The sequence below is a fragment of the Rhamphochromis sp. 'chilingali' genome (assembly GCF_963969265.1).
Source record: "Rhamphochromis sp. 'chilingali' genome assembly, chromosome: 22".
Lineage (NCBI taxonomy): Eukaryota > Metazoa > Chordata > Actinopteri > Cichliformes > Cichlidae > Rhamphochromis > Rhamphochromis sp. 'chilingali'.
In genome coordinates, this window is record NC_137950.1 from 12,496,132 (window position 1) to 12,518,220 (window position 22,089).

The following is a 22,089-nucleotide window of genomic DNA, read 5'->3' on the forward strand; positions in this document are numbered from 1 at the left end:
TACTCGAATTTATCTGGAGAGTGTATTCGAGACCTCAAAAATGCAAACCATGCTGTCACGTCCCCTCCGGCCTCTCGGGGGCGCTCCTGCGGCACACTGTAATAATAACTTCCAGGACTGTGACCAGAATGTAAACAGTGCTCAGGTGATAGCTAACTGCTGTTAACATTAACGGTAGCTAATTTCGTTACTGTAGCCGCTTAATCGCACACGTTATGGCTTCACTATAGATTCCTCGACCTGAGAGGGCTTCCTGATTCCTCGTTTCCCTCTCTGTCTTGTCGTTTGATTGCATAAATGGTGAGTAGCTTCCTGTTCGGTCAGTGAACCTGCTGCTGTATCAAGGCCATAGCAAAGACAGTTACCTAACCGTTTTGATGGACTTCTAAATAACAATAGGTCGAGGAGGAGATGTGTGTATACACGTTTGACCTGCTAACTAGATTTAAACTAAAGCTAAGGGCACAAGAGTTAGGTAACTAGTTCCTGTTTATTCAGAACCACTGGTACAAACTAAGACACGTGACTATTTTTTTTAACAGCTCCATAAGCTGTAAACATGACCAAAGACATCGTTGTTGGGGACGAACTACCAGACTGGGTGGGGGCCAAGGAGTTTTATCAGAAGTATGATCCTAAAGAGGTGATTGGCAGGTAAGTCAACCAAAATAGATATACAATGCTGTTAAAAAGCATCCATCGTGATTTGTTTGTTGCTGTCGTTGCTTTTCATATTTGTTACACTGTATGTTTCATATCATCAATAAATTTTAAATATTAGACAAAGATAACCCAAATAAATTCGAAAGGAGGAGAGAGGGAGGGGAGAGGGAGGGGAAACAGGAGGACAAAGGAGGGAACAACTAAGCTGTAGTGCCTCTTCACCTCACTGTGCAATACCTTTTGTGCAATACTTTTGTAAATAGTCAACGGTGCAATAGACTCAATACTTGAAATGTGCAATTCACTTGTATTTTTATTTTTATTCCTATTTATTCTATTTATCCCCTTCGTATATTTTATTTATATTGTCTCTGTATTTATATATATGTGTGTGTGTATAACTCTGTAACTTCTGTCGGTGCTGTGCTTTTTTGGAAATCGAATTTCCCAGAGGAACCCACCCGAGGGATTAATAAAGTTCTATCTTATCTTATCTTATCTTATCTTATCTTATCTTAAATGCAGTTTTTGTTTATTAAAGGTGGAAAAAAAAGTTACTGACATCTATCAATCTTGAAAGAGTTACAAAAACAAGCCTTTGGAACTCCATGGAGAAATGGAGAAAACCTGAAAATGCGGTGAACCTTCCCAGGAGTGGCCGGCCTTAAAATGACTCCAAGATGCCACCGACAACATCCAGGACGTCACAAAAGAACCCAGAGCTACATCTAAAGAACTGTGGGCCTAACTTGCCCCAGGAGCTGCTTTACTGCCTCAGAACCTCAATAACTTGCTATAATTGATGAAACAATGAATTCTGCGCTCTACCAGAAGATCCAGAAGGAGAATGTACAGCAGTCTGTTAAGCCACTGACACTCAAGCCCACACGGGTTATGCAGCAGAACAATGATCCAAAACACACCAGCAAGTCCACATCTGAATTCTAAGAAGAGTGGAACAAAAGTGTGTTCAGGTTATCGTTGTCTAATATTAAAATGAGTATAATGATCTGAAACATGTAAGTGGAATGGGGCAAATACTGTGCACAAATACTGTACACAGAGCTACTGTGTACATTTTTAAAACCGTGTCATTTCTTTAATAATGTTGAAAATGCACTGTATTGTATGCTCATTGTCAGGGGTGTGAGCAGTGTGGTGCGCAGGTGTGTGCACAGACACACGGGCCAGGAGCTGGCGGTGAAGATTATCGAGATCACAGCTGAGAAGATGACAATCCAGCAGTTGGAGGAGGTGAAAATTTCCACGCTGAAAGAGATCCAAGTGCTCAACATGGTGAAGGGACACCCCTCCATCAGTACGTTGCTGTTCTCTCTCCTTTTGTTAAGGAATCATAAAATTTCTTTCCATAAAGTTTGGTAAGTGTTAAAGTTTTCTTCTGTTTCATTCCCTTTAGTCACCCTCATTGATTCCTATGAGTCTGCTACATTCATATTTTTGGTGTTTGATCTGTGAGTATGAGGACAAAAAACTATTAAACTAAATACTTTTTACACTCCCAACCTGAAATTCAATTTTTTTTCAACAACATTTGTCAATTTGCTGTCTTTTGTTGACAGCATGAGACGTGGAGAGCTGTTTGACTACCTCACAGAAAAAGTTACCTTAAGTGAGAAGGAAACCAGGTGAGCCGCAGCATGACTGCACTATATCTGTATTAATTAATACTAGCAGCATTTTGCATTGGGCACATCATAAAGTTCTGTTTCTGCAGACCATATTGCAAAATATGCCGCCTTTCAAGATTTTATTTAAAAGTTATCCAGCGAGCAGCTCTGCGTTAAAGAGCTGCTGAATATCTAAATATAATCACACGTTTGGTGTCGACTCCCACTTTTAATCTCGTGTCACGCAGCCCAACTTAATCTCACATCAAAAAAGCCGAAGCCTCAAAGCTGCAGCTTTAAAAAAGAAAAACACTCATGTTTTTGGGGTGGTTGTTGTAGTTTTGTAGTGTTTGTTATTAGCATTGTCCTGCTGAAAAATGCAAGGCCTTCCCAGAAAAAATGTCTGGATGGGAGCACATGTTGCTCTAAAACTTGTATATACATTTCATCACAGATGTTGCCTTTCCAGATGTGCAAGATCACAGTCGCAGTGCTGCTTTTTAGCTTTGTTGCTTGCGTACAGAGATTTCTCCAGATTCTATGAGTTGAGGTTATGGGAGTTCATATTATGTATAGTAGATAATGAGGTATTCAAAGTCTTTGCAACTCATTGAGGAACATTATTCTAAAATTGCTTCACAATTTTTAGATGCAGGTTTTTGCAGATTGTTGACTCTCTACCCATCTTTATTTCTGAGAAGCTCTGATTCTCTAAGATTTTCATTTTATACCCAATCATTTTAATCACTTGGTGAAGCCAGCAATGTTGTCTATCCCATGAATAATCAAGCCAAAGATATGATTAAAATTACACAAACATATTACACAGTGTTTACTCTGAACCTTAGACACGCTCGGACGAAATCTATTTTACACGGATCAAATGTGTGTATTCGGTTCTTTACAGGAGCATGATGCGAGCTCTGCTGGAGGCCGTGCAATACCTTCATTCCCTCAACATCGTACACCGGGATCTGAAACCGGAGAACATTCTCCTGGACGATTATGGCCATATCAAACTCTCTGACTTTGGTTTTTCTGTGCAGCTACAACCTGGGGAGAAGCTTCGAGGTATGGCTGTGGATCATGAGCATATCCTGTGACAAGTGTTCATCCATTATTAGTTTAAAACAATCTTTTCTGTTATAATCAGAGCTCTGTGGGACACCTGGTTATTTGGCGCCCGAAATACTAAAGTGTTCCATGGATGAAATGCACCCAGGCTACGGCAAGGAGGTCGATCTGTGAGTCTGTCTTTGTTCGGCGGAGATTTACAAACGTGCTACTTCTCACTGCCGTTTCTAACATTTGCATGGTGTGTGTTTCTAAGCTGGGCCTGTGGAGTCATCCTCTTCACCTTACTAGCTGGCTCGCCTCCATTCTGGCACCGTAAGCAGATGCTGATGCTGAGGATGATAATGGAGGGTCGCTATCAGTTCAGCTCCCCAGAGTGGGACGACCGGTCTGACACTGTGAAGGATCTGGTAAGCTCATACAGTCAGCTTATTCTGTACTGCAGCAACCCTAATATTGACATTTTCAGTGCAAAGAATAAATCATATTGCAGTATTTGCATCTCTTAAATCATTCATGTGTACTTCTGTAATCTTTGTGCTTGTGATACTCAGATATCCAGGCTGCTGGTGGTGGACCCAGCTAACCGTCTCACTGCTGAGCAAGCCTTGGCCCATTCCTTCTTCAGGCAGTACCAGCGGGAGGATGTGAGGCTCTTCAGCCCCAGAAAGACGTTTAGGGTGAGCCGCTGTGTTAGCCCAGCATTGTTATTGCCGCTGATTTAAACTGTCTGTGGAAAAAGGAAATAACTTCCACTCCACATGCTTCCATGCATCCAGGTTCTGATAGTGAGCGTGCTCGCCTGCATCAGGATGTACAGCCGCTACCGCAGGGTGCGGCCGCTAACCCGAGAGGTGCTGGCGAGGGATCCTTACTCCATCCGCGGCGTGCGCAAGCTCATCGACGGCTGCGCCTTCCGGATCTACGGGCACTGGGTCAAGAAAGGGGAGCAGCAGAACCGAGCAGCCCTCTTTCAGAACACTGCTAAGATCATGCTGCTAGAGCTGGAGGAGTTTGAAACATAAAAGGTCAACCTCGTCGCTCAAAAACGCTTTTATGTATCCGTTTGCATGTGCTGTCATTGCGGTGTTTGCTCCATCGAGTTACTGTTTCAAGATAAGGAATGCAGGGACGGGGGATCTTTGTGTGCCTTAATGCGCATCGTGGCTCTGAAAGTTCAAGATAAGCATGCACCACTTAATATTCCTTATCTGTTGTTGTCTGAAACTCCCTGTCAGGTCATCCGGTTTGCAGTGCAATTTGCCGTTGAGGACACCTTGCACGATCTCTTTAGTAAAACTCATCATAATATATATTTAGGATTTTATGTGTTAATCGTCCGTTATAACTGAGTAGGCCAGTGGCGTCAAACTCATTTTAATTCATGGGCCACATGCAGCCCAATTTGATCGCAAGTAAAAGTGTTTCATAATAAAAATCTATTTTAAAAAAATCTTAAAAATGTTCCTTTTCTTTTAGCGGCGAGTACAATTATGTATTTAATAAATCCTACATTTACTAAACAGATGATGGTGAAATTAAGTGTCGCTCTTAACGACTTACAAGACGAGTGGCCCACAGTGTGTGTGTTTGACCCCTCTGATGTAGAGAAAGCACTGTGTAGGTTAAGTGGAAATCAAAGCACTGAGATTAGTTATTAGTTATATACCTAGTATGCTCATATTGACTCTACTTGAGTAGCTTTGCATGATTCACGGTTCATAAAAACACTTGTATGTCTTTTACTGCGCATTAGTGCAGACCTTCAGGCCACACGACCATTAAGCCAACTTTCTTCCTTATTACCTGAAACTTTAATATAACACGTAACATTGTAATACTACAAAAACAGCAGAAAATAAGGAAAAAGCATAATAAGTCTCCTTTATTAGACACATACAGGTACATAGAAGTGCTGCGTTAAAGCTCAGATTTACATATATGCCAGTATTACGAGTCAGCACTGGGGCACATGTGTGAAATATTCAAGTTAAATATTTGGAGTGTTTGTCGTGTTTCATGCATGCAAGCATTCCTCAACAGGAAACCCACTCAAGACTAACTGTGAACATCGTTTGCGACTGTAAAACTAACAAGCACCATTCCTAACTCAGTTCATTCTTTCATCTAGAGAGAATTACGTTCTTTTGATTTCCTGGAAGTGCCTGTTTGGGGAAAAAAACATGTAATTATATAAATGCAGGTATAAAGTATGTTGTGCTGTACATGGAGAAAAATGGTTTTATTGACAATAAAACAAATGTTTTAATCGTGCTGCTTTGTAGGAGTGCTTTATTTGAAATCTACCACCTATCTAGATGGGGTAAAAAAAAGTGTGTTATTTTTTGGCTTTGTGGCTGTTCTGTGAGTAATCTAAAGCACTGTTTTGCTGAGATGCTTTTTCTTTAATCCGCTGATCTAGTTGCCCAGACACAAGCATCATCTGCTCTCTGACTTGTTGCTCTATCAGCGCCTTCAGCTCAGATGTGGCTCCTGAAAGAGAGGAAATGAAGCCGTTCCTTGCATGACTTTGCTTGGGCTGTGTTGGACTGTAAAAGTTATGCCTGCAGCATAACTGCTGCGCTGCCGTGATTTTTACCTGCTGGGGCCGCGATGGAGGCTTGCTGTGTTTCAGAAGACGTCCCATCTTCCGCCTCTGTCTCATTCTCAACACCTGGTCGGATAAAAGTAATAATAAATATAGCTCAGTACTTTTTTTTTTTTCTTTTTTTTTCTAAATATCCCATTTTTAATGCAACACATAACAAGGCAGGTGCTGGATTGGAGGAGTTTTTTTTTTTTTTCTTTTAATATTCATTTCCACAGGAAGTGAAAAGGAGATTAAGAATGTTTTGCAAGAGTACATCTGATCCAATTTCACTCTAACCACAACTGTGCAAGATTGGATCACACATGTAGTCACTGCAAAGAGGTAGAAGACGATTTTTATACACTACATGAACTGAATTTCTGAGCCAGCTATACAAAGAAATCCATGCCATGAAGCACCCGGCATACTGTTTCTGTACTGGTGATAATTCCAGAGAAGGGTCGGAGCTCTGCAGTTAAGTGAGCCAGCAGAGCATTGGCTGGGTTTCTGCAGTTCCTAAAAGCGTCTACTTTGCAATAATCTCACTTACAGGTGATGGTAGAATATGTATGAGAGAAAAATTTTTACAAAATGAGTTGTTGCAATGGCGACATCCTATTACAGCGCCACGCTCAAATTCAGTGAGCTCTTTAGAGCAACCCATTCTTTCACAAATGTTTGTAAAGGCAGACTGCGTAGCTTGTTGCTTCATTTTATGCATCTGTGGCAATGCGACTGAAAACATCTGAATTTACTTTCTTTCTTATCTTAACACTGTATGATTTCAGATTGCTTTTCCTTTTTTTGTCTTCATTGTCTGACAGCTTTGTTTGTGCCAAACACGTTTGCTTTTCCAAGATGAACTCTGTAAATTCTCTATAGGCTCTTCTTCGTGTGTTACTTTTATCTGTTTTTGTTTATTCATTTCTATTCGTGTTATTTCTGTTAATACAGTATATGTGTGATATGGCATTGTCTAAACTGACAGGCAGGAGGGTAAAAGAAAGAGGGAGAAAGAAAAAAGGGAACAGGGGAGAATAAAGGCGAGAATAAAATATAATTGCTCTCCCCCGCTATATGTAACTTTAATGCTACTAAAAACTTTGCTTTTTACCTGGCGCAGAAGAATCCTCCACGGTAGGGGATCCAATATCCGGCATCCCAGAGTATCTCAAAGACAGATCAAGATTCACCTGTTGGTGGAAAAAAAACTTACTTAAAATGTATTTGGTACACAGGGGGCACTACTGAGAACAGGAAAGCTGCACAGAGGGTAACTAACATGGCCCAAAAAAATCATTGGCTGCCCACTGCCACCCCTGGAGGCCATCACCAGATCCTCCTGTCTCAGGAAAAACCAGGGCCATCACAGGTGACCCCTGGTAGGCACCTCCAGACTCACTAACAGCTTCTTGCCCTGGGCCATTCAGACTGTTAACACTATCCCCCCACAACACACCCACCCACCTCTAGCCACTCAGAATCTATTCAGACCAAGTCTTTTCTTTGCACTATCTCCAAGCACTTTGCGCTCCATTGTGTGCCTTTCTATTGCTTTGTACATACATATATACATATTCCTCTAGTTTGTATATATCTCTTCTGTTCCTATATATTCCTGATGTCTTTACTATTTTATTTTTTTTTACTCCTGCACAGCTGTCGTGGAGCACCCATAATTTCCTTGTATGACAATGACAATAAAGGGTTATTCTATTCTATTCTATTCTATATTTGTTTGTTTGTATATTTGTGATATAATTTATTATTTCACAAACAAGCATGTAGCACTAAATACAATCTATGTGCTTTAGAAATACATTTTACTTTACCTAATGACAAATACTGAAAACTCAAGTAAGTTAATTCATGACATTTACCTGTGTGGTAAAGATATATTTATATAGCTTGTAGTGTTTCATGTAGTTGTTGAGGATGTATGTTAAGACACGGTTAACCTCATCAGCATTGAAGAGGCTGATGCTGAACGGAGGCCGCTGTAGAGGGGAGACACACACGCACACACAAACACACTATGAATCAGCATTACAGTCGTGGATCTGTATGAGTTTGAAAATGAAACAGTGACTGCCAAATTTTGCACACACCCTGACTGAGTGGCATAACAGAAGCTCTCTGCAGTACTTGAAACACTGCTCCGAGTTATTGAGTGGAGTTTCTGCAAGAAAGGAGGTTCAGATACATGTCATGTAAAGTTAAAGGATACTTTGGCATTTAATGGTGGTGATGCAAGTCACGTGACACTAGGTCAACAATCTTACTGAGTTAATCACTGACTCATAAGATTGTACAGTATTTCCTTCAATTGCCTAAATACTGTATTTTTTTTTACAGACTTAACAGAAGAGTTGAGTCTGCGCTAAACAAATGTTGTGAGGAGAAGAGATCATTTGTACTGTTTTGATTTTAAACACATCATTTTCAAAGCCACATAGACCCCCGCCTTGCTGACTACACATAGTTAAGATAAAGCTACTTTGCTTACCCACGTTGGCTTCATGAATTGACTTGATAATGGACAAGAGAGTAGACGTTTGTTCTTTGTTGAAGCTGTGCTCTCTGCAGAAAAGCACCGTCTGAACGTACAGCTCCAGAAGAACTCCCTTTCTGGGTTCAGGGAGGTCAACTCGAAGCACACTGCACAGAGCACTGTCACAGAGGAGAACAAGTAACCACCCCTAAATAACGTCTGTGCCCTATAATTGAGTGATTATTGTTTATAAATGAGTGACAGAAACCTCTCCAGATCGGGAATGGATTGCATTTTGTTGATCTCTTCCATATCATGGTAGCTTACATCTGTCCTGAGGGAAATAGATTCATGGATAAATATTACAATCAGGCAGGCAAAGTGTAAATAAAATGGAAGCTAACGAAAATGATCTGCACCGTGTGTGTGACCCAGCTCTCACCATAGCATCACTTTAGCTTTCAGGTCATGTGGTAGCTACAAAAGAAAACGATGCTTTTTATACATTGTAATCCATTACAAATAATAATAAAAGCTCTGTCAATTGTAAGATGTAACATGAATATTTATGCCAAAATTGTTTTTTTTTAATTAACAGAGGCTAAATGAGTAGGAAGTAAAGAGAACCGAACACAGAAGCAGCGAATAAAACTTGAAGAGCATACCTTAATTGTCCCATCCATTTTTAAAAGTTATTATTTCTTTAGGTGAAATAACTAGCTATAGTTAAAATGGACAGACTTCAAAACATGTTTTACAGTTTAAAGAAAATATATCAGAAAATAAATCTGCCTGGAGTATGCTCCGTTTTGTTAGCCACCTGTATCCTAGCAACAGGCCACTTTTTTCTTTTTCCGGTTCAGTGTCCTACAAAATAAAACAACAAAATAAACATTTCTTTACTGTTTATCACATTATTATACATCATGTTATATAATTTAATAGATCTTATTTATGCAGCAATGCTCTTAAAGGTAACGGCATGAGCCGCACTGATTTGTTATTATCTTATAATTTAATGTAAAGTGAAGTGCCCCCCCCCCCCCCCCCCACACACACACACACACACACACACGCACACAACGAAACAAAACAAAAAGAAAACCAAAACAATAATAATGAATTAATTAAAAACCTCATCACTTGGTACATTTGCAAGTCCTCGGTTAAACCCATGATGATGAGATCAGCGCTCTGTGGGAGTCATCCATCTGCTGTTGGATTTCTTGTTCTTGTGGCTGAAAATAGGAGGCTAACGACCTTTGGGTGTATGTTTTCGGATCGTTATGCCAAACGTAGTGCCAACATAATGCAGGATGAAGAGTCGAAAGTTAAATCTAAAAATAAACAGAGAGAAAAAAAATTGCAGGCGAAAGATGTAATGAGCCAGGCTGTTGTGTGATAAATAAAAGAAAATTAAAGATGCTGGGTTTGGAACTCTTTTTAAGCTCTCCATCGCTGCGTGAAGCTGTAACCATGGCAACGCCATAAACCTGCCTGAGTTTTCTGTCAACAGCTGTGTGCTTTTGTTTTTTTGTTTTTTGTTTATGTTTATGTTTTGGGGGGGGGGGGGGGGGGTGTCATTAACTGAATCCAAAGCGATGCATAGCAAACCTAATAGCGAGAAGCTTTGGGGGCTATCTGTGCGACTGCTGTGGCTTCCGTGTTTGTTTACGGGGTAAGTGATGGAGGAGCTGGGAGTGGATGGGGGCACCACATTCCTGTTTCTCTTGCCTCACGTTTCTGCTGCAGGCCTTAACATCTTCATGAAGTAGTATGGAAAGCCTGTTCAACAGGCTGCTCGTCACCCTGACTGAGCTGCCGCTGCAGTTTAAGAACATTATCCCCATTTAATCTACTTTGCCTTCTGCTGCACGCAGGTGGACAGACTGGCAGATGGAGCTGGGCGGCACAATCAAACACCCGCTTTCCGTCCTTAATTGCACGTAGTGGGTTTTTCTCTGGACACAGTCGACATTTTTTAATTGTTCTCACCTTGAGCGTTGATGGTGGACTTCATCTTTTGTTTGCAGATACTCTGATTCATCTAGTGACTGCTTCATCAGTTAATAGGGAGGTTTTACCCGGACATGGAGGAGCCCGACATACGACAACAGAAGCTGGACAACCAGGTGAAGATACAATGATTATAATTTAAATATATCTTTTATATATTCTAGTTTCCACTGGTACAAGAATCGTAATTGCAAACATTACATAGGTTTTACCATTTTGTAAAAAGCATGCAAGACTGTCACAGTGAGACTGGAGCAAACACTAAAATTTTGTCAATTGTTGCTCACAAGTACTAACATTTAAGCATAGCTTTACAAAAATAGATACATTTAAAAAAAAATCTTTCTCCAGTTGGAAAAGGTCACAGTCTGTGTCAGAACCACCTGCTGTTTCCTGAGCTGCTAAACTTCAAGTCCCAGACACGTTTATGCTATACAGTATGCGGTTTTGATCTATTTAAGCTTTACATATATGCCCTATAGTAGTCACGTCAGCACGTAACCCATAGTAGTAAAGTACTAATCCTAAATTAAGAACTAGCAGTATTAGTGTAGTAAACTGTGAAAATGAAAATGCAGGTGCATGAGCAATCATTTAGGCTGTCCAGAATTAAAACCACTACAACTCACTATCTAACTTCCCAGAGCCCTTCCCTTAGCCTGGTTCTCCTGGAGCTTTCTTCCTGGTAAAGGGGAGTTTTTCCTTCCCACTGTTGCCAAGTGCTCGTCCTCTGACTGTTGGGTCTTTACCTTAAATATAAGCACTTTTAGGTGACTGTTGTTGTGATTTGGCAATACATAAATAAAATTGAATTCAACTGAATTCAGTTGCATGAGAAAGAAAGCAGAACATTGTTTTATTAATGACTCTCAAGAGCCCATTTGGACCATATCTATGTAAATATATTTCCATGTGTGAACACTGTGTAGAGACTGAGTTTGTCTGATGTGTGACCCACAGCGAACCCTTTTGATGAAGAAGCAGCAGAAGAAGAGAGCTGATTCTCAAATGGTGTTGACCAACCGGGACACTCGAGAGAAGAATCGAAAGCACAAAGCTGTCCACTCTGATGAGACGCCTCTGTTGATCAGCCAATCACTGAGTAGCACTTCTCTTAGTGGTTGGTGTTAGAATATTTAATTAGAATAAATCATTAAAAAAAAACTAAACATGTCTTTACAATGTGTGATTTAATTTTTTATTTTTTCATCATTTATAAATCTTTTTTGTTTGTTTGTTTTTTGCTTATTTTGAAGATCAAGTTGAGCATGCCCATGATAACCCACTGGATGTGATTACACTTGGTGAAGGTGACGCAACAGCAAATGTGGAGTTAGATGAGATGCCTGCAGAGAAGCCAGTCGTTCCCAAGAAAATGAACTTGGAGATTGACAGAGAGCCTGAGGTGAAATACGAAGGGGCCAACGAAGCCCAAGCGGAAGGGAAAAAGACAAAGAAGAAAGATGTGAAAAAGGACAAAGCCAAACGTAAGCGGTCATGTAAGAAACTGTCCCGTGCTTTGATGAACGCTGTTCGTTACAGACGCCTATTGATCAGCAACTAACTGCTTTTTCAGAGGTGGAAGAGACAGAGGAAAAGAAGAAAGAAAAAGACACGGAGAAGAAGGAGAAAAAAACAAAGAAGAAGAGCAAAGACTCTGTCGACGCACCGAAGACAAATAAGACAACCAAACAAGAGCGCAAAAGTAATAAAACAAATTCACACTTCCACTCTAAGAGCTTTGCATCTAACAAGAAAAAACCCACTTCCATTAAATTAAAGGAGCTTCACATCAAGCTTTATGCAAATGTCTGCTCTTTTACAGAGAAGAACCTACAGGAGGCTTTAACGTCTGAAGCAGTGTCAGCAGAGGTAAGCCCAGAGAAGACTAAACAAGATCAAAGTGAAGCTGAACAAGAAGAAGAAGAAGAAGAAGAAGATGGGCTTCAGAGGAATGCTTCTCAAACACCTAAAAGGAAAAAAGACCTGGACACATGTGAGAGAAAAATCTGTTCTGCATGATGTCTTGATGCATTCTCAATCATCCAGGAAAGTAAATCTCCAAAAGTTGATTCTGTTCATCTGGACGTAGCGTTTTGTGGGAGAAATGTTTCGTCACTCATCCAAGTGACTTCTTCAGTCTCGACTGACGAAACGTTTCTCCCACAAAACGCCACGTCCAGATGAACAGAATCAACATCTGGAGGTATTCTGTATGATCCCCGGTTCTTTAAAGTTTTATAAAAGAACATTGTCATTGTTTATCTCCATAGCCAGATGCCAAATAAGTGACGAGAGCAAAGACGAGGAGGTCCAAGAGAAAGAGAAAAAAGAGAAAAAGTCACACAAAGCAGAGAAAACTACACGAAGTCTAGCGTCCCTGAACTCCAACTACAGGGAGAGTTCATCTACAGCCAGTGAATCTAATGAAAGAGTAAGACGTTACAGGCGCAAGAAGCAAAAACAAACAAAAAAACAAATGGAAAAGATCTCAAAAAATCATTTACATCCTTTTTCTTTTCAGCCAACTTCTCCAATATCAGTGGAAGATCTTGAGAAGTTTGCCTTACGTCCTGCTCCTAGAGATGTGACGATCCAGTGCAGGGTCACGAGGGACAGGAGAGGCATGGAGAAGGGCATTTACCCAACTTACTACCTCCACATGGAGAAAGAGGATGGAAAGAGGGTTGGTGCACTGATTTTAGCTACAGTAATTTCATTTTGCTGTCGTATTTGTGTCAAAGCATCATTCTCTCCCTCTGTTTAACCACTGTGCCACCTCTAGGTGTTTCTAATGGCGGGCCGAAAGAGAAAGAAGTGCAAAACATCCAACTATCTCATCTCTACTGACCCCACAAATCTATCCAGAGATACAAACTCCTACATAGGAAAACTAAGGTGATTTCACCATTTAAAATGAAAAAATGTAGTATGATCTGGTCTTTTGGTCTTGTGCCACAGCTCTGATCGGTTGTAACCTCGGTCATTTTCATCCCAAAATTCCTTGGAGATCTTTGGACAGCTGAACTCACTTTTTAAACCTTTTTATTTACATAGAAAATTCAGGTTTTTCATAAAAATTAATTCAGCGAGTTATAGTAAAAGTAAAGCAAAGTAAAAGTTGTGATTTTTACTTTGCTTTCTTTAAAGAATTGTCTTATCTGCAGCATTCACAGCCATGCCGACCTTTGCCACTCTCGCTGTAAGTTTGTTAAGGTAATCTGGAGGCGTTTCACACCTCCAAAGCACCTCCAGTAAGATGGATTGGCACTTCTTACATGCCATATGGTCAAACTGTTCTCATGACAGCTGAACAGAGCAGGAAAGGGTCTGCTTTATTATACCAGCTGACTGCTTCTTTGAGAGGTATGAAATATCTGCGTGGTTTTAAAGTAAACTGGCTTCAGTCGAGCAGCGTCCGTCATATATCTTGCACAGATCTCCCACTTCACCACTACCAAAGTACACACTCCTTCACATTTCCTTTATGATACTCAGAGCTCGTGTCAGGCACGTGCCCAGTTGCCTTATGTCTAACAACTGTTCCTTAGAACTGTTGGTCGCCCCATGATCGGAAGGTCGGCGGTTCGAATCCACTTAACGGCTACCCTGAGGTACCCCTGAGCAAGGTACCGTCCCTACACACTGCTCCCCGGGCGCCTGCTTAGTGGGCTGCCCACTGCTTCACTGAGTGAATGGGTCAAATGCAGAGAAAAACAAGTAATTTCCCCATGGGGATCAATAAAGTATCCATTATTATTATTATTATTATTAACACTTCAAATGCACAGTAACCTGTCTGGCTTAGCCAGAAATCATTTGCCCTGCAATAGAATCTATGACACATGGGAGGCTCCAGCTACAGACATAAAGAACTCAAGAAAAAGCACCATAAGATTAGTGTGAGAGCACCACGAATGTGTAAAAAAAAAAAAGCCACTGCACTCCATCTGTGATTGCTGATGTTCCAATCTGGACCAAAGTGAACTGACAGCCATCTGAAGAGTGAGCCCGGCTAATAGTTGGGGTTTAAAAGCACTTGTCACCACTCTGGCCTTTTCCCTAACAAAGATCTGCAATGCTGACTTACCGGAAAAAATAAGTGAGCATCAAAGCATCTGTGGTGTGTGTGCTAGCTCAAATTGTTTTAGATCATGATTGTGATAGGACTCATTTGTTTCAGGTCAAATGTGCTAGGTACAAAGTTCACAGTCTATGATGGAGGTGAAAACCTGGAGAAAAAACCTTTCATAAAAGAGTGTGAATCAGTGAGGCAAGAGCTAGCAGCAATTTGCTACGTAGGTACCACACACACACACACACACACACACACACACACACACACACACACACACACACGCTATTTGCAGAACAGACAAAGCTTTCCAACATGCATCACAACCATTTATCACATTCCAGGAGACAAATGTGCTGGGTTTCAAGGGTCCAAGGAAGATGACGGTGCTCATCCCTGGCATGCTGGAGAATGATGAAAGAGTGGTCATCCGGCCCAAAAATGTATAAGTAAAACATAAAACTCATTCACAGTGTTATTAAACCTGTGATAGGAGTGAATTATTTCAGATCAACTTATCTTATCCTCTTATTCCAGGACCTGGAGACTCTGTTGACCCGCCATGCAAATGGCAACACGGACAAACTGGTCACCTTGGTGAACAAATCCCCGAGCTGGAACGAACAGACTCAGTCGTACGTGCTCAACTTTCACGGACGTGTCACCCAGGCCTCTGTCAAAAACTTCCAGATCATCCACCCTGACAATGGTAGGGCGACTTATTGTCCGTCTCTGAATAACCACTGGAGAAACGATTTGGCTCATTAACTTCAATGCCCTCCTGTTTTTTCCAGAGGACTACATCGTGATGCAGTTTGGCCGCGTAGCTGAGGACGTCTTCTCGATGGACTACAGTTTCCCTATGTGTGCCCTGCAAGCTTTTGCCATCACCCTCTCATCCTTTGATGGCAAGCTGGCCTGCGAGTGAGCGATGCTGGTGTGCCTCAAGTGCTTAAAGAGATCCCCACACAGGATCAGTTTTCATGTTCTGTATCCTGCCGGACTGTAACACTAACATATACATTTAATATGCCACAGACATCAGAGGAGACTTATTTTATAGGGCTGTTTACTATTTTATCACCACTGTTAAAATAAGGGTTTACTTTTCATATTTCTCAGATGTGCAAAGAACTTTTCAAATGTGAAAGATTACCATGTGAAAACTACCCATTAAATATTGATTAACAGCATTAACAGTATTAAAAGTGTGCGAAGAGTCATATTTAAAATATTTAATCGTTCTCTATGTTTACTTAATGAATTTTATTATTTAAACATTACATTGCTGATATTTTCCGTGACAAAAAAAGCCCACAGTGTTATCAGCCTGTGGACTTTTCCATTAACTTGATTAGTACAACTTTTGCAGCTTCAATCAGCCTCTCAGATTTGTATCAGTGTGATTACATGTGACATCTCTAGCTATTTGCTATCATCTCAGAGTGTTTATCACGAAAAGGAAACTTTTTTTTTTATCAAAGTACTAAAAACAGAGGAAAAAAACTGTATCAGATGTAGAAGAACTGCAGCACGTTGCAGATTTCTCTTCTTGCACAATATAAAGATTCGAACACTAGTTCCATCCCAGGACCATCACCATTGCTGATCTCAAGCAAGTTTTAATGCTGCTTAACAGGAAAAAGGGGGGGACAGAAGTCATTTGGGTTTCAGTTAGTAAAAATAAGCCTCAGTTTCGTTCTGTGGTAAAGTAAGACGATCGGAGGTAAACAGGTATTTTTGAAACCTAACCTCTGCAATCGCATTTATACATTGCCATTCTGTGTTTATTCATTTCCTGTTGAAATGGTATTATAGCGCAAAAAAATGTTTGCGGGTATTCCCATCACAATATCTACTAATACTTGCTGCAGCATACTTCACAAGTAAAGCAGGCGATGCATTATGTAACTGGGCCCTCAGGCCGTAAAAAAAAACACGAGTGCATGATGAATGAGACACATCCAGCTAAAGTGAGATTCAGTCTGCTAGAGTGTGTTTACACATTTGTAAATAAACAAAATCATGAACCCTAGAGGAAGCCGTGAAACTCACCATCAGCTCTTATCTTTTGTAACATCTTTCACCAAAGGCGTACACAACCCCAATTTCAGCTAATCTGCTCTCAGTGCATGTTGCACAACACCCTTGCAGGTTGCACAATAATTAGCATACTCTAATATCAGGTTACTTGTTAAATTGAAGTAATAATAATAATGATATAGAAAGTGCTGTGGTGGCTTAAAGGTAGATTAAGGCATGCAAACTTGGACTGCGTGGCTTTTTGCTGTCTAGATTCCACAGGAAGAGCACGTAAATGTACTGTTTTCTGTAAATATGAATAAAACAACTCAGGAATAAATAGCAAAGAAAACCTACTTTTAAAAAAATATTATATGAAAGTCAAAAGATGTTGATGTGCAGTATACAAAAGGTAAAAATCTTAATCCTGTTTAGACATTTACAGCCAATGTGCAGAAAATGTTAACACACAAATATGTGTTTAGAGGTGTGTTTTAAATCTGTGTCCCTAAAGCAGATGAATGTCTGACAGAAATGAGTGGATATCTTACGCTGTAGGTTTAGAGCTCAGTGAAAGGTGTTTATATAGTCATTTCTGTCACATGGCATCTCAGGCTTCATCGTTTTTGCAGCTTATCAGCTCATCAGTCATTCAAACTGAGTTTGGATGATAAGACGGCTGTGTCTTCCAGCTTTGTGCCCATTCAGAAAGTTACTACATGAAGTAACCTTAAAACTGTAGATGCACCTCAGCAGGTGGGCTGTGGAGCATCTCGGCCCAAAGCACTTCACCTTTTGCTTCCTCTAAACAAGCTAAACGGGCTCTGGTAAAGATTTCATGACAATTGCAAACAAGTGCACAGTCAGACAGACTGTAATATGAAACACTGCTAGGTTAAACTCTTTTCACACGCTTTCATAAAAAGCTGCTCTCTTTAAAAAGCACATCCTCTCCCACCAGTGACAATGATAGTGGTGAGTGACAGCTATCTGTGTGAGAAGCCTGAGCGGTTACGCCTCTCAGTCTGCGTTTAAAACCCGCTTTACAAAAGAGTCAGGACAGTATGACTCAATCTTTGGGCTGAGCTGGCGTCTGGTGCGATGGATTGGCATCCACCCCTGAGGATGAAGGCGACGCTGCTGATTGTGTTCCTGCTCAAATCTACCAACATCGTCAGGCTACATGGAAGTCCATTAGCAGGTTATAATTCTTACTTTGTTTTTTTGTTTTTCCGTCAGATAAAAGACAATTGTACAGCTGTAAAATGTAAGTGTAAGAGCTTTAAAGCACTAGATGTAACAACACTAACGCAATAACGGCTAGATTAAATGGCTAAATGAGCTTAAGCTCTCAAATGAGGTTCTTCATTATACAATAAAGTGACAAACTATTTACTGTTTTTGTGCATTTCACCCTAGTTGCTAATCTACAACAACCATGATACATCAAAAGCAGCACTTAAATGATGTTTTGAGATGCCTGGATCTATGTCGTTGTACAGGTTGTCCATTATTTTGCTAAGTCCATCTCCTGGTGCTCATGCCGTCATGTCAAATTGCCCTTGAGAAAGACACTGAACCCCAAAACGTTGATCAGCCAGCAGCTCAAGTCATGAATTGTGTGCACTCAAAAAGATAGAAAAGTATTATCAAAGTGCAAATCATCATGATTCAGTTGCTTCAAGCAATAGGGACTGTGTAAAAATGCTTTCTGAATAATTCTGAAACTTCCTGTTGGTTCTTCGCTTCTAATTGTTTGCTTTCTTGGCAGAGGCAGAGAAGGTAGCGCAAAGGGGGAAAAAATAGCACTAGTATTAATGCACGTTTGTAAGAGCTGCACTTGACTTGTTGATCTGATACTGACACCTGATCTATGGTTTTAGCTCTCTTTAGATTAGAACATTAATCACACTGCAGATCTCATTGTCTCTCATATAAACACAATTTCAGTGTATATATAGGCCAGTCATGAGTGTTTTAAGCTATTACAATATAATTCTATTCTGGACTGGCTAGCACATGCTTATTCACTAACAGTCTTGAGTTAAACATGGACTTGAAATGTTTCTACTTCATTTTGTTTTGCTCTGTAATCATAACTATCTTTTCTATGGGGTTTCCTAGGAGCGGACTACAATCTTCACTGTGTCAATGATTACCTAACCACCGTCTACTGCTCCCTGAACATCACTCCATCAGAAAACACCTCAAACAGCAACAGCTCCTACTGGCTCATTTTTACAGACTTCGAGTGAGACTCTTTTTACTAACGCATTTAAGAATGATGGGTCACCTTTAACGCCATGCACCTTATTGCTGCTTCTCTTTTTCTCACAGAACGTACAAGTGCATGCTGACACACACCAAAGAGAACTATTTCTGCACATTTACAACATCGCCCGATAATGACGATACGTTTGCAGATTTAGAAGTATACAAAATCTCACTTTGCCACGACCCAAATGAGGAGTCTGAAACCTGTGACGTGCTAGATGAACAGTACTTACCTGTGCACAACAGTAAGCAGCGTAATGATCATCTGTGTTGGCAGGACTCATAAATGTATGAATTATTGTTTTTTAACAGTCACACATCTTCTTATCAGTTAAACCAAACGCACCGTGCTGCCTCTCAGTCAGCCACAACTCAAGTCACCACCACTTTGGTTGGAAAAGCACTTACGAGAATTATACCAGCTTCACTGCTCTGCCCAACAACCTGGAGTATCAGCTCCATTACTACAAGAGGGGAGAACATAAGGTATGCTTCAGCTAATCAGCAGGAATGACAAAGGGTAAAACTGAATGGTAAAAATCTACAAATGAAAACCTGTTTTTTATGTTGTGAGGTAAAAAAAAAAAAAACCCCACAGTTTTCCAAATGTAATAATATAAATAAGAATAAAAAATTGAAATCTTCTATACTTTCTGGTAAATATCTAGTTCTAAACTGAGATGTCAAACAGCTGCAGTGTTTTTATCTGCTAGTGTTGTGGGTGTTAGCTCAGTGTGGCGACAGTTTGCGGCAGAAACTGTGAATTTATTCAAGCTGAAGGCATTTTACACCGCTTGTTGATCTGATTCTGTCTCTGTGAGCACAAAGATTCAGGTTATACCTGTTGGCAAGTTGAGGTTTGTATTAAATAGAGCATTGCACGAGTTTTCACACTTCCACAGTTCCTCTACATGCTGGGACTTGCTCGAGTAAAAACTCTAAAAGTGAATTAAAACAGGGCATTTAACCATCTGACACAATCAAACAGAGGTTTTACACATTTTATATGCAAACAGCTCCATCGAGTAGTGCAGTCATGTCAAACACATCTTACAACATTAGGCAGAGTAGTGAAATTCCCCTTTCTGTTGGTGTAAAGTTTAACTATACGTTTCATCTCGGCGATATCTCAATGTAAGATAAAGAAGTGCAGTTTCAAGTGTTTGTCTCGGTTTTTCTACATGATAAAGAAATGCTGCTGGAGTAAGTGAAAAATCTGTCAGCACGACTACAGAAAAAGTTCTGGTAGTTCATTGCCCAAACTGTCCTGTAATTTTAATAGAACAATTTTGTTATTTCAAATGAAATAAGAAATAATTTAAAGAGAAAAAGAAATGAGAAAAGAAACAGTCGTCTTTATAGTAGTTAGCAGAAAAAACAGGAAAGTGAAGGAAAGTTTCTCTTATTTAATTGCTTATCTGTTACTAACAGCTATAATAATACAATTAAAAGTTCAAAAATTATCCCCTCCTTTACAAGTTCCAAAACCATCTACTGGGCCAGATTTGAGTTTTTGCCGACCGGACTCCAGCACGCAGGGTCTTTTTTTTTTTACACCCTATTTTTCACCCTCTCTTGCATATAAAAGATCTCTGGTTCAAATCTACATTCAGGGTGTTGCATGCTGATGTGCTCCAAATGATGGTCCCTAGGCCTGGATAAATGTGTGTCAGAGATAAATCTGGGAGACAGAAAGCAGCCAAAAATTTTGTCTTCAGTTTTTTTTTTCTTCTATTAAAGTAAAATGTGTCAAAATCTGCTATTAAAAAACTTACACCATTCAAGGCAGACCATAAGTACTGGGACACTTAAGTTTAGTAAATGAATGGGTAAACAGGTCCCTGAATGGGAGCATGTGTTACCAATTTTCGGCCTTTTTCTCTAAATTCTCGGAGTCTTCTTGTATTATGTTCTGTAGATGATCACATATTTAAAGGTTTTACGACTTCTTTTTATTAGGCCGAAATTGTTCCAAAATTTGGGGCATGAAATAATATAAAGGCTAATTTACACCATTGAGGCCTGCTCTCAAAAACTAAACTAGTGTTTAAAGTTAGTTTTGAGAACGTGCAGGGCCAGTAAGGAGCGTGACGTCATGTGGTTGGTAGGTTGCGGCTCGTAGACTTACATTAGTTTATCTAACTAGTGACAGAATCGATACTCTTGTGGAAAATGATGACACTAAACCTGCAAATAAGTTTATAAAGAAGAACAGAACAGGGCATTTCTGTCTTCTGAAAATTAATGGGATGCTTTTATGTTTTATTTCTTTCAGGTAAAAATTCGTGAAATTAGCACACAAAGTACGGGTATTTCTTTGGAAGATCAGAACTTCGAACCAGACACCGAGTATAGTGCTAGAGTACGGTCCATTCCCAATAAGGCTACGTACCAAGGCGAGTGGAGTCACTGGTCTGATGAGGCTCACTGGAGGACTAACCCTGCTGCGGATGGTGAGTCTCAATAAAAAAGAAAGCAGCTAGATTTAGATAAAACAATCATAAGCAGAAATTGATTTCTTGGATTTCTTCTGCTTCAGTATTTTCTATTGTGTTCCCCACACAGGTTTGTCAACGCGCATGTTCATTTCTGAAATGTGTAAGAAGGTGCTCATTCCCATCTGTGGGCTGGTGCTATTCGTCATACTGATCTGCTACGCTCCTGTTAAAAAGTAACGTTATATCATGTAAAGCCTCACTTCACAAAACATTAAGTTTCATATAAAGTCATTTTTGTACTATATTGCACTTTCTATGCTCACAGGTGGAAGCAAAATGTATTTATCCCAACTCCGGCTCCCTATTTCCACACCCTGTACAGTGACTGCCAGGGAGATTTCAAGGTAAGTTCAGCTTTTCATGTAAAAAACAGAAAAAAAAAGTCCCAAACTTAATGTCATTAGGATGTAACTGACCTTGTGATTGCAGAGCTGGGTGGTTACGCAAGAAAACACAGCAGACACGCTAGAAAAAGCGGAAACGCTTCAGATCGACACCTTGACAAAGTGTGCAGAAGTCCAGGAGGATGACTGTCGTCCACCCCACTTTGACCAGCACGTGATGGAGGGCAGCTCCTACAGCAACATAACTCCTTCGGTCTGTGATACCACTCTCCTGGGCGTCCCGTACGCTGTGAGCACCATGATTCCACTCTCAGCTCAGGGGAGCCCAATGAACAGCCTGGTTCTAGACTCCCAATTAGGGAGTCCTTCTGGAGACTCGGGCTGCTGGCTCTGCAGTGACACGTCCCTAGAAAG

General features: G+C 40.4%; 3 protein-coding genes across 12 annotated transcripts; 2 read left to right on the forward strand and 1 right to left on the reverse strand.

Annotated features, from left to right (window-relative positions):
• The first annotated feature begins 92 nt into the window (after positions 1 to 92).
• Positions 93 to 5,639, forward strand: phkg2 (phosphorylase kinase, gamma 2 (testis)). Its single transcript, XM_080873683.1, has 10 exons — positions 93 to 300; positions 543 to 654; positions 1,806 to 1,981; positions 2,081 to 2,135; positions 2,244 to 2,309; positions 3,199 to 3,362; positions 3,445 to 3,535; positions 3,622 to 3,775; positions 3,920 to 4,045; positions 4,145 to 5,639. Exons 2-10 carry the CDS (start codon positions 560 to 562, stop codon positions 4,388 to 4,390), a joined length of 1,173 nt encoding a protein of 390 aa, XP_080729809.1. The 5' UTR covers positions 93 to 300; positions 543 to 559; the 3' UTR covers positions 4,391 to 5,639.
• Positions 5,233 to 21,884, reverse strand: cfap119 (cilia and flagella associated protein 119). 7 transcript variants are annotated; one of them, XM_080873689.1, is made up of 10 exons: positions 21,748 to 21,884; positions 9,582 to 9,783; positions 8,889 to 8,923; positions 8,715 to 8,775; positions 8,462 to 8,625; positions 8,064 to 8,134; positions 7,836 to 7,952; positions 7,070 to 7,148; positions 5,965 to 6,039; positions 5,233 to 5,858 (listed from the first exon to the last, which is right to left on the reverse strand). In XM_080873689.1, exons 4-10 carry the CDS (start codon positions 8,756 to 8,758, stop codon positions 5,704 to 5,706), a joined length of 705 nt encoding a protein of 234 aa, XP_080729815.1. In that variant the 5' UTR covers positions 8,759 to 8,775; positions 8,889 to 8,923; positions 9,582 to 9,783; positions 21,748 to 21,884; the 3' UTR covers positions 5,233 to 5,703. The 7 variants fall into 7 exon arrangements, with proteins under 7 accessions (XP_080729815.1, XP_080729813.1, XP_080729811.1 ...); XM_080873687.1 differs by having other exon boundaries at positions 8,715 to 8,780; XM_080873685.1 differs by having other exon boundaries at positions 8,715 to 8,780; positions 8,866 to 8,923.
• On the forward strand, positions 9,792 to 16,137 carry LOC308391193 (uncharacterized protein). Of its 4 annotated transcripts, XM_080873682.1 has the most exons (12): positions 9,792 to 10,578; positions 11,423 to 11,582; positions 11,719 to 11,949; positions 12,039 to 12,167; positions 12,288 to 12,458; positions 12,736 to 12,896; positions 12,987 to 13,148; positions 13,248 to 13,360; positions 14,646 to 14,760; positions 14,882 to 14,980; positions 15,075 to 15,246; positions 15,332 to 16,137. In XM_080873682.1, the coding sequence occupies exons 1-12, from the start codon at positions 10,537 to 10,539 to the stop codon at positions 15,463 to 15,465; spliced, it is 1,689 nt and encodes a 562-aa protein (XP_080729808.1). In that variant the 5' UTR covers positions 9,792 to 10,536; the 3' UTR covers positions 15,466 to 16,137. The 4 variants fall into 4 exon arrangements, with proteins under 4 accessions (XP_080729808.1, XP_080729806.1, XP_080729807.1 ...); XM_080873680.1 differs by having other exon boundaries at positions 12,039 to 12,458; XM_080873681.1 differs by having other exon boundaries at positions 12,736 to 13,148.
• Positions 21,885 to 22,089: the final 205 nt, after the last annotated feature.

What these genes read in the sequence shown, in the direction of transcription:
- phkg2 (XM_080873683.1), top strand. Translation starts at nt 560, where the DNA reads ATGACCAAAGACATCGTTGTTGGGGACGAACTACCAGACTGGGTGGGG. An exon ending in GAAGGGACACCCCTCCATCA is followed by an intron (nt 1,982 to 2,080) that starts GTACGTTGCTGT and finishes CATTCCCTTTAG; the next exon opens with TCACCCTCATTGATTCCTAT. An exon ending in ACCTGGGGAGAAGCTTCGAG is followed by an intron (nt 3,363 to 3,444) that starts GTATGGCTGTGG and finishes TGTTATAATCAG; the next exon opens with AGCTCTGTGGGACACCTGGT.
- cfap119 (XM_080873684.1), bottom strand. An exon ending in TGTTATGCCACTCAGTCAGG is followed by an intron (nt 7,953 to 8,063) that starts GTGTGTGCAAAA and finishes TCCCCTCTACAG; the next exon opens with CGGCCTCCGTTCAGCATCAG. An exon ending in GGAGGATTCTTCTGCGCCAG is followed by an intron (nt 6,040 to 7,069) that starts GTAAAAAGCAAA and finishes TTATCCGACCAG; the next exon opens with GTGTTGAGAATGAGACAGAG.
- LOC308391193 (XM_080873679.1), top strand. Translation starts at nt 10,537, where the DNA reads ATGGAGGAGCCCGACATACGACAACAGAAGCTGGACAACCAG. An exon ending in GAAAAAAGACCTGGACACAT is followed by an intron (nt 12,459 to 12,735) that starts GTGAGAGAAAAA and finishes TTATCTCCATAG; the next exon opens with CCAGATGCCAAATAAGTGAC. An exon ending in TGGTCATCCGGCCCAAAAAT is followed by an intron (nt 14,981 to 15,074) that starts GTATAAGTAAAA and finishes CTCTTATTCCAG; the next exon opens with GACCTGGAGACTCTGTTGAC.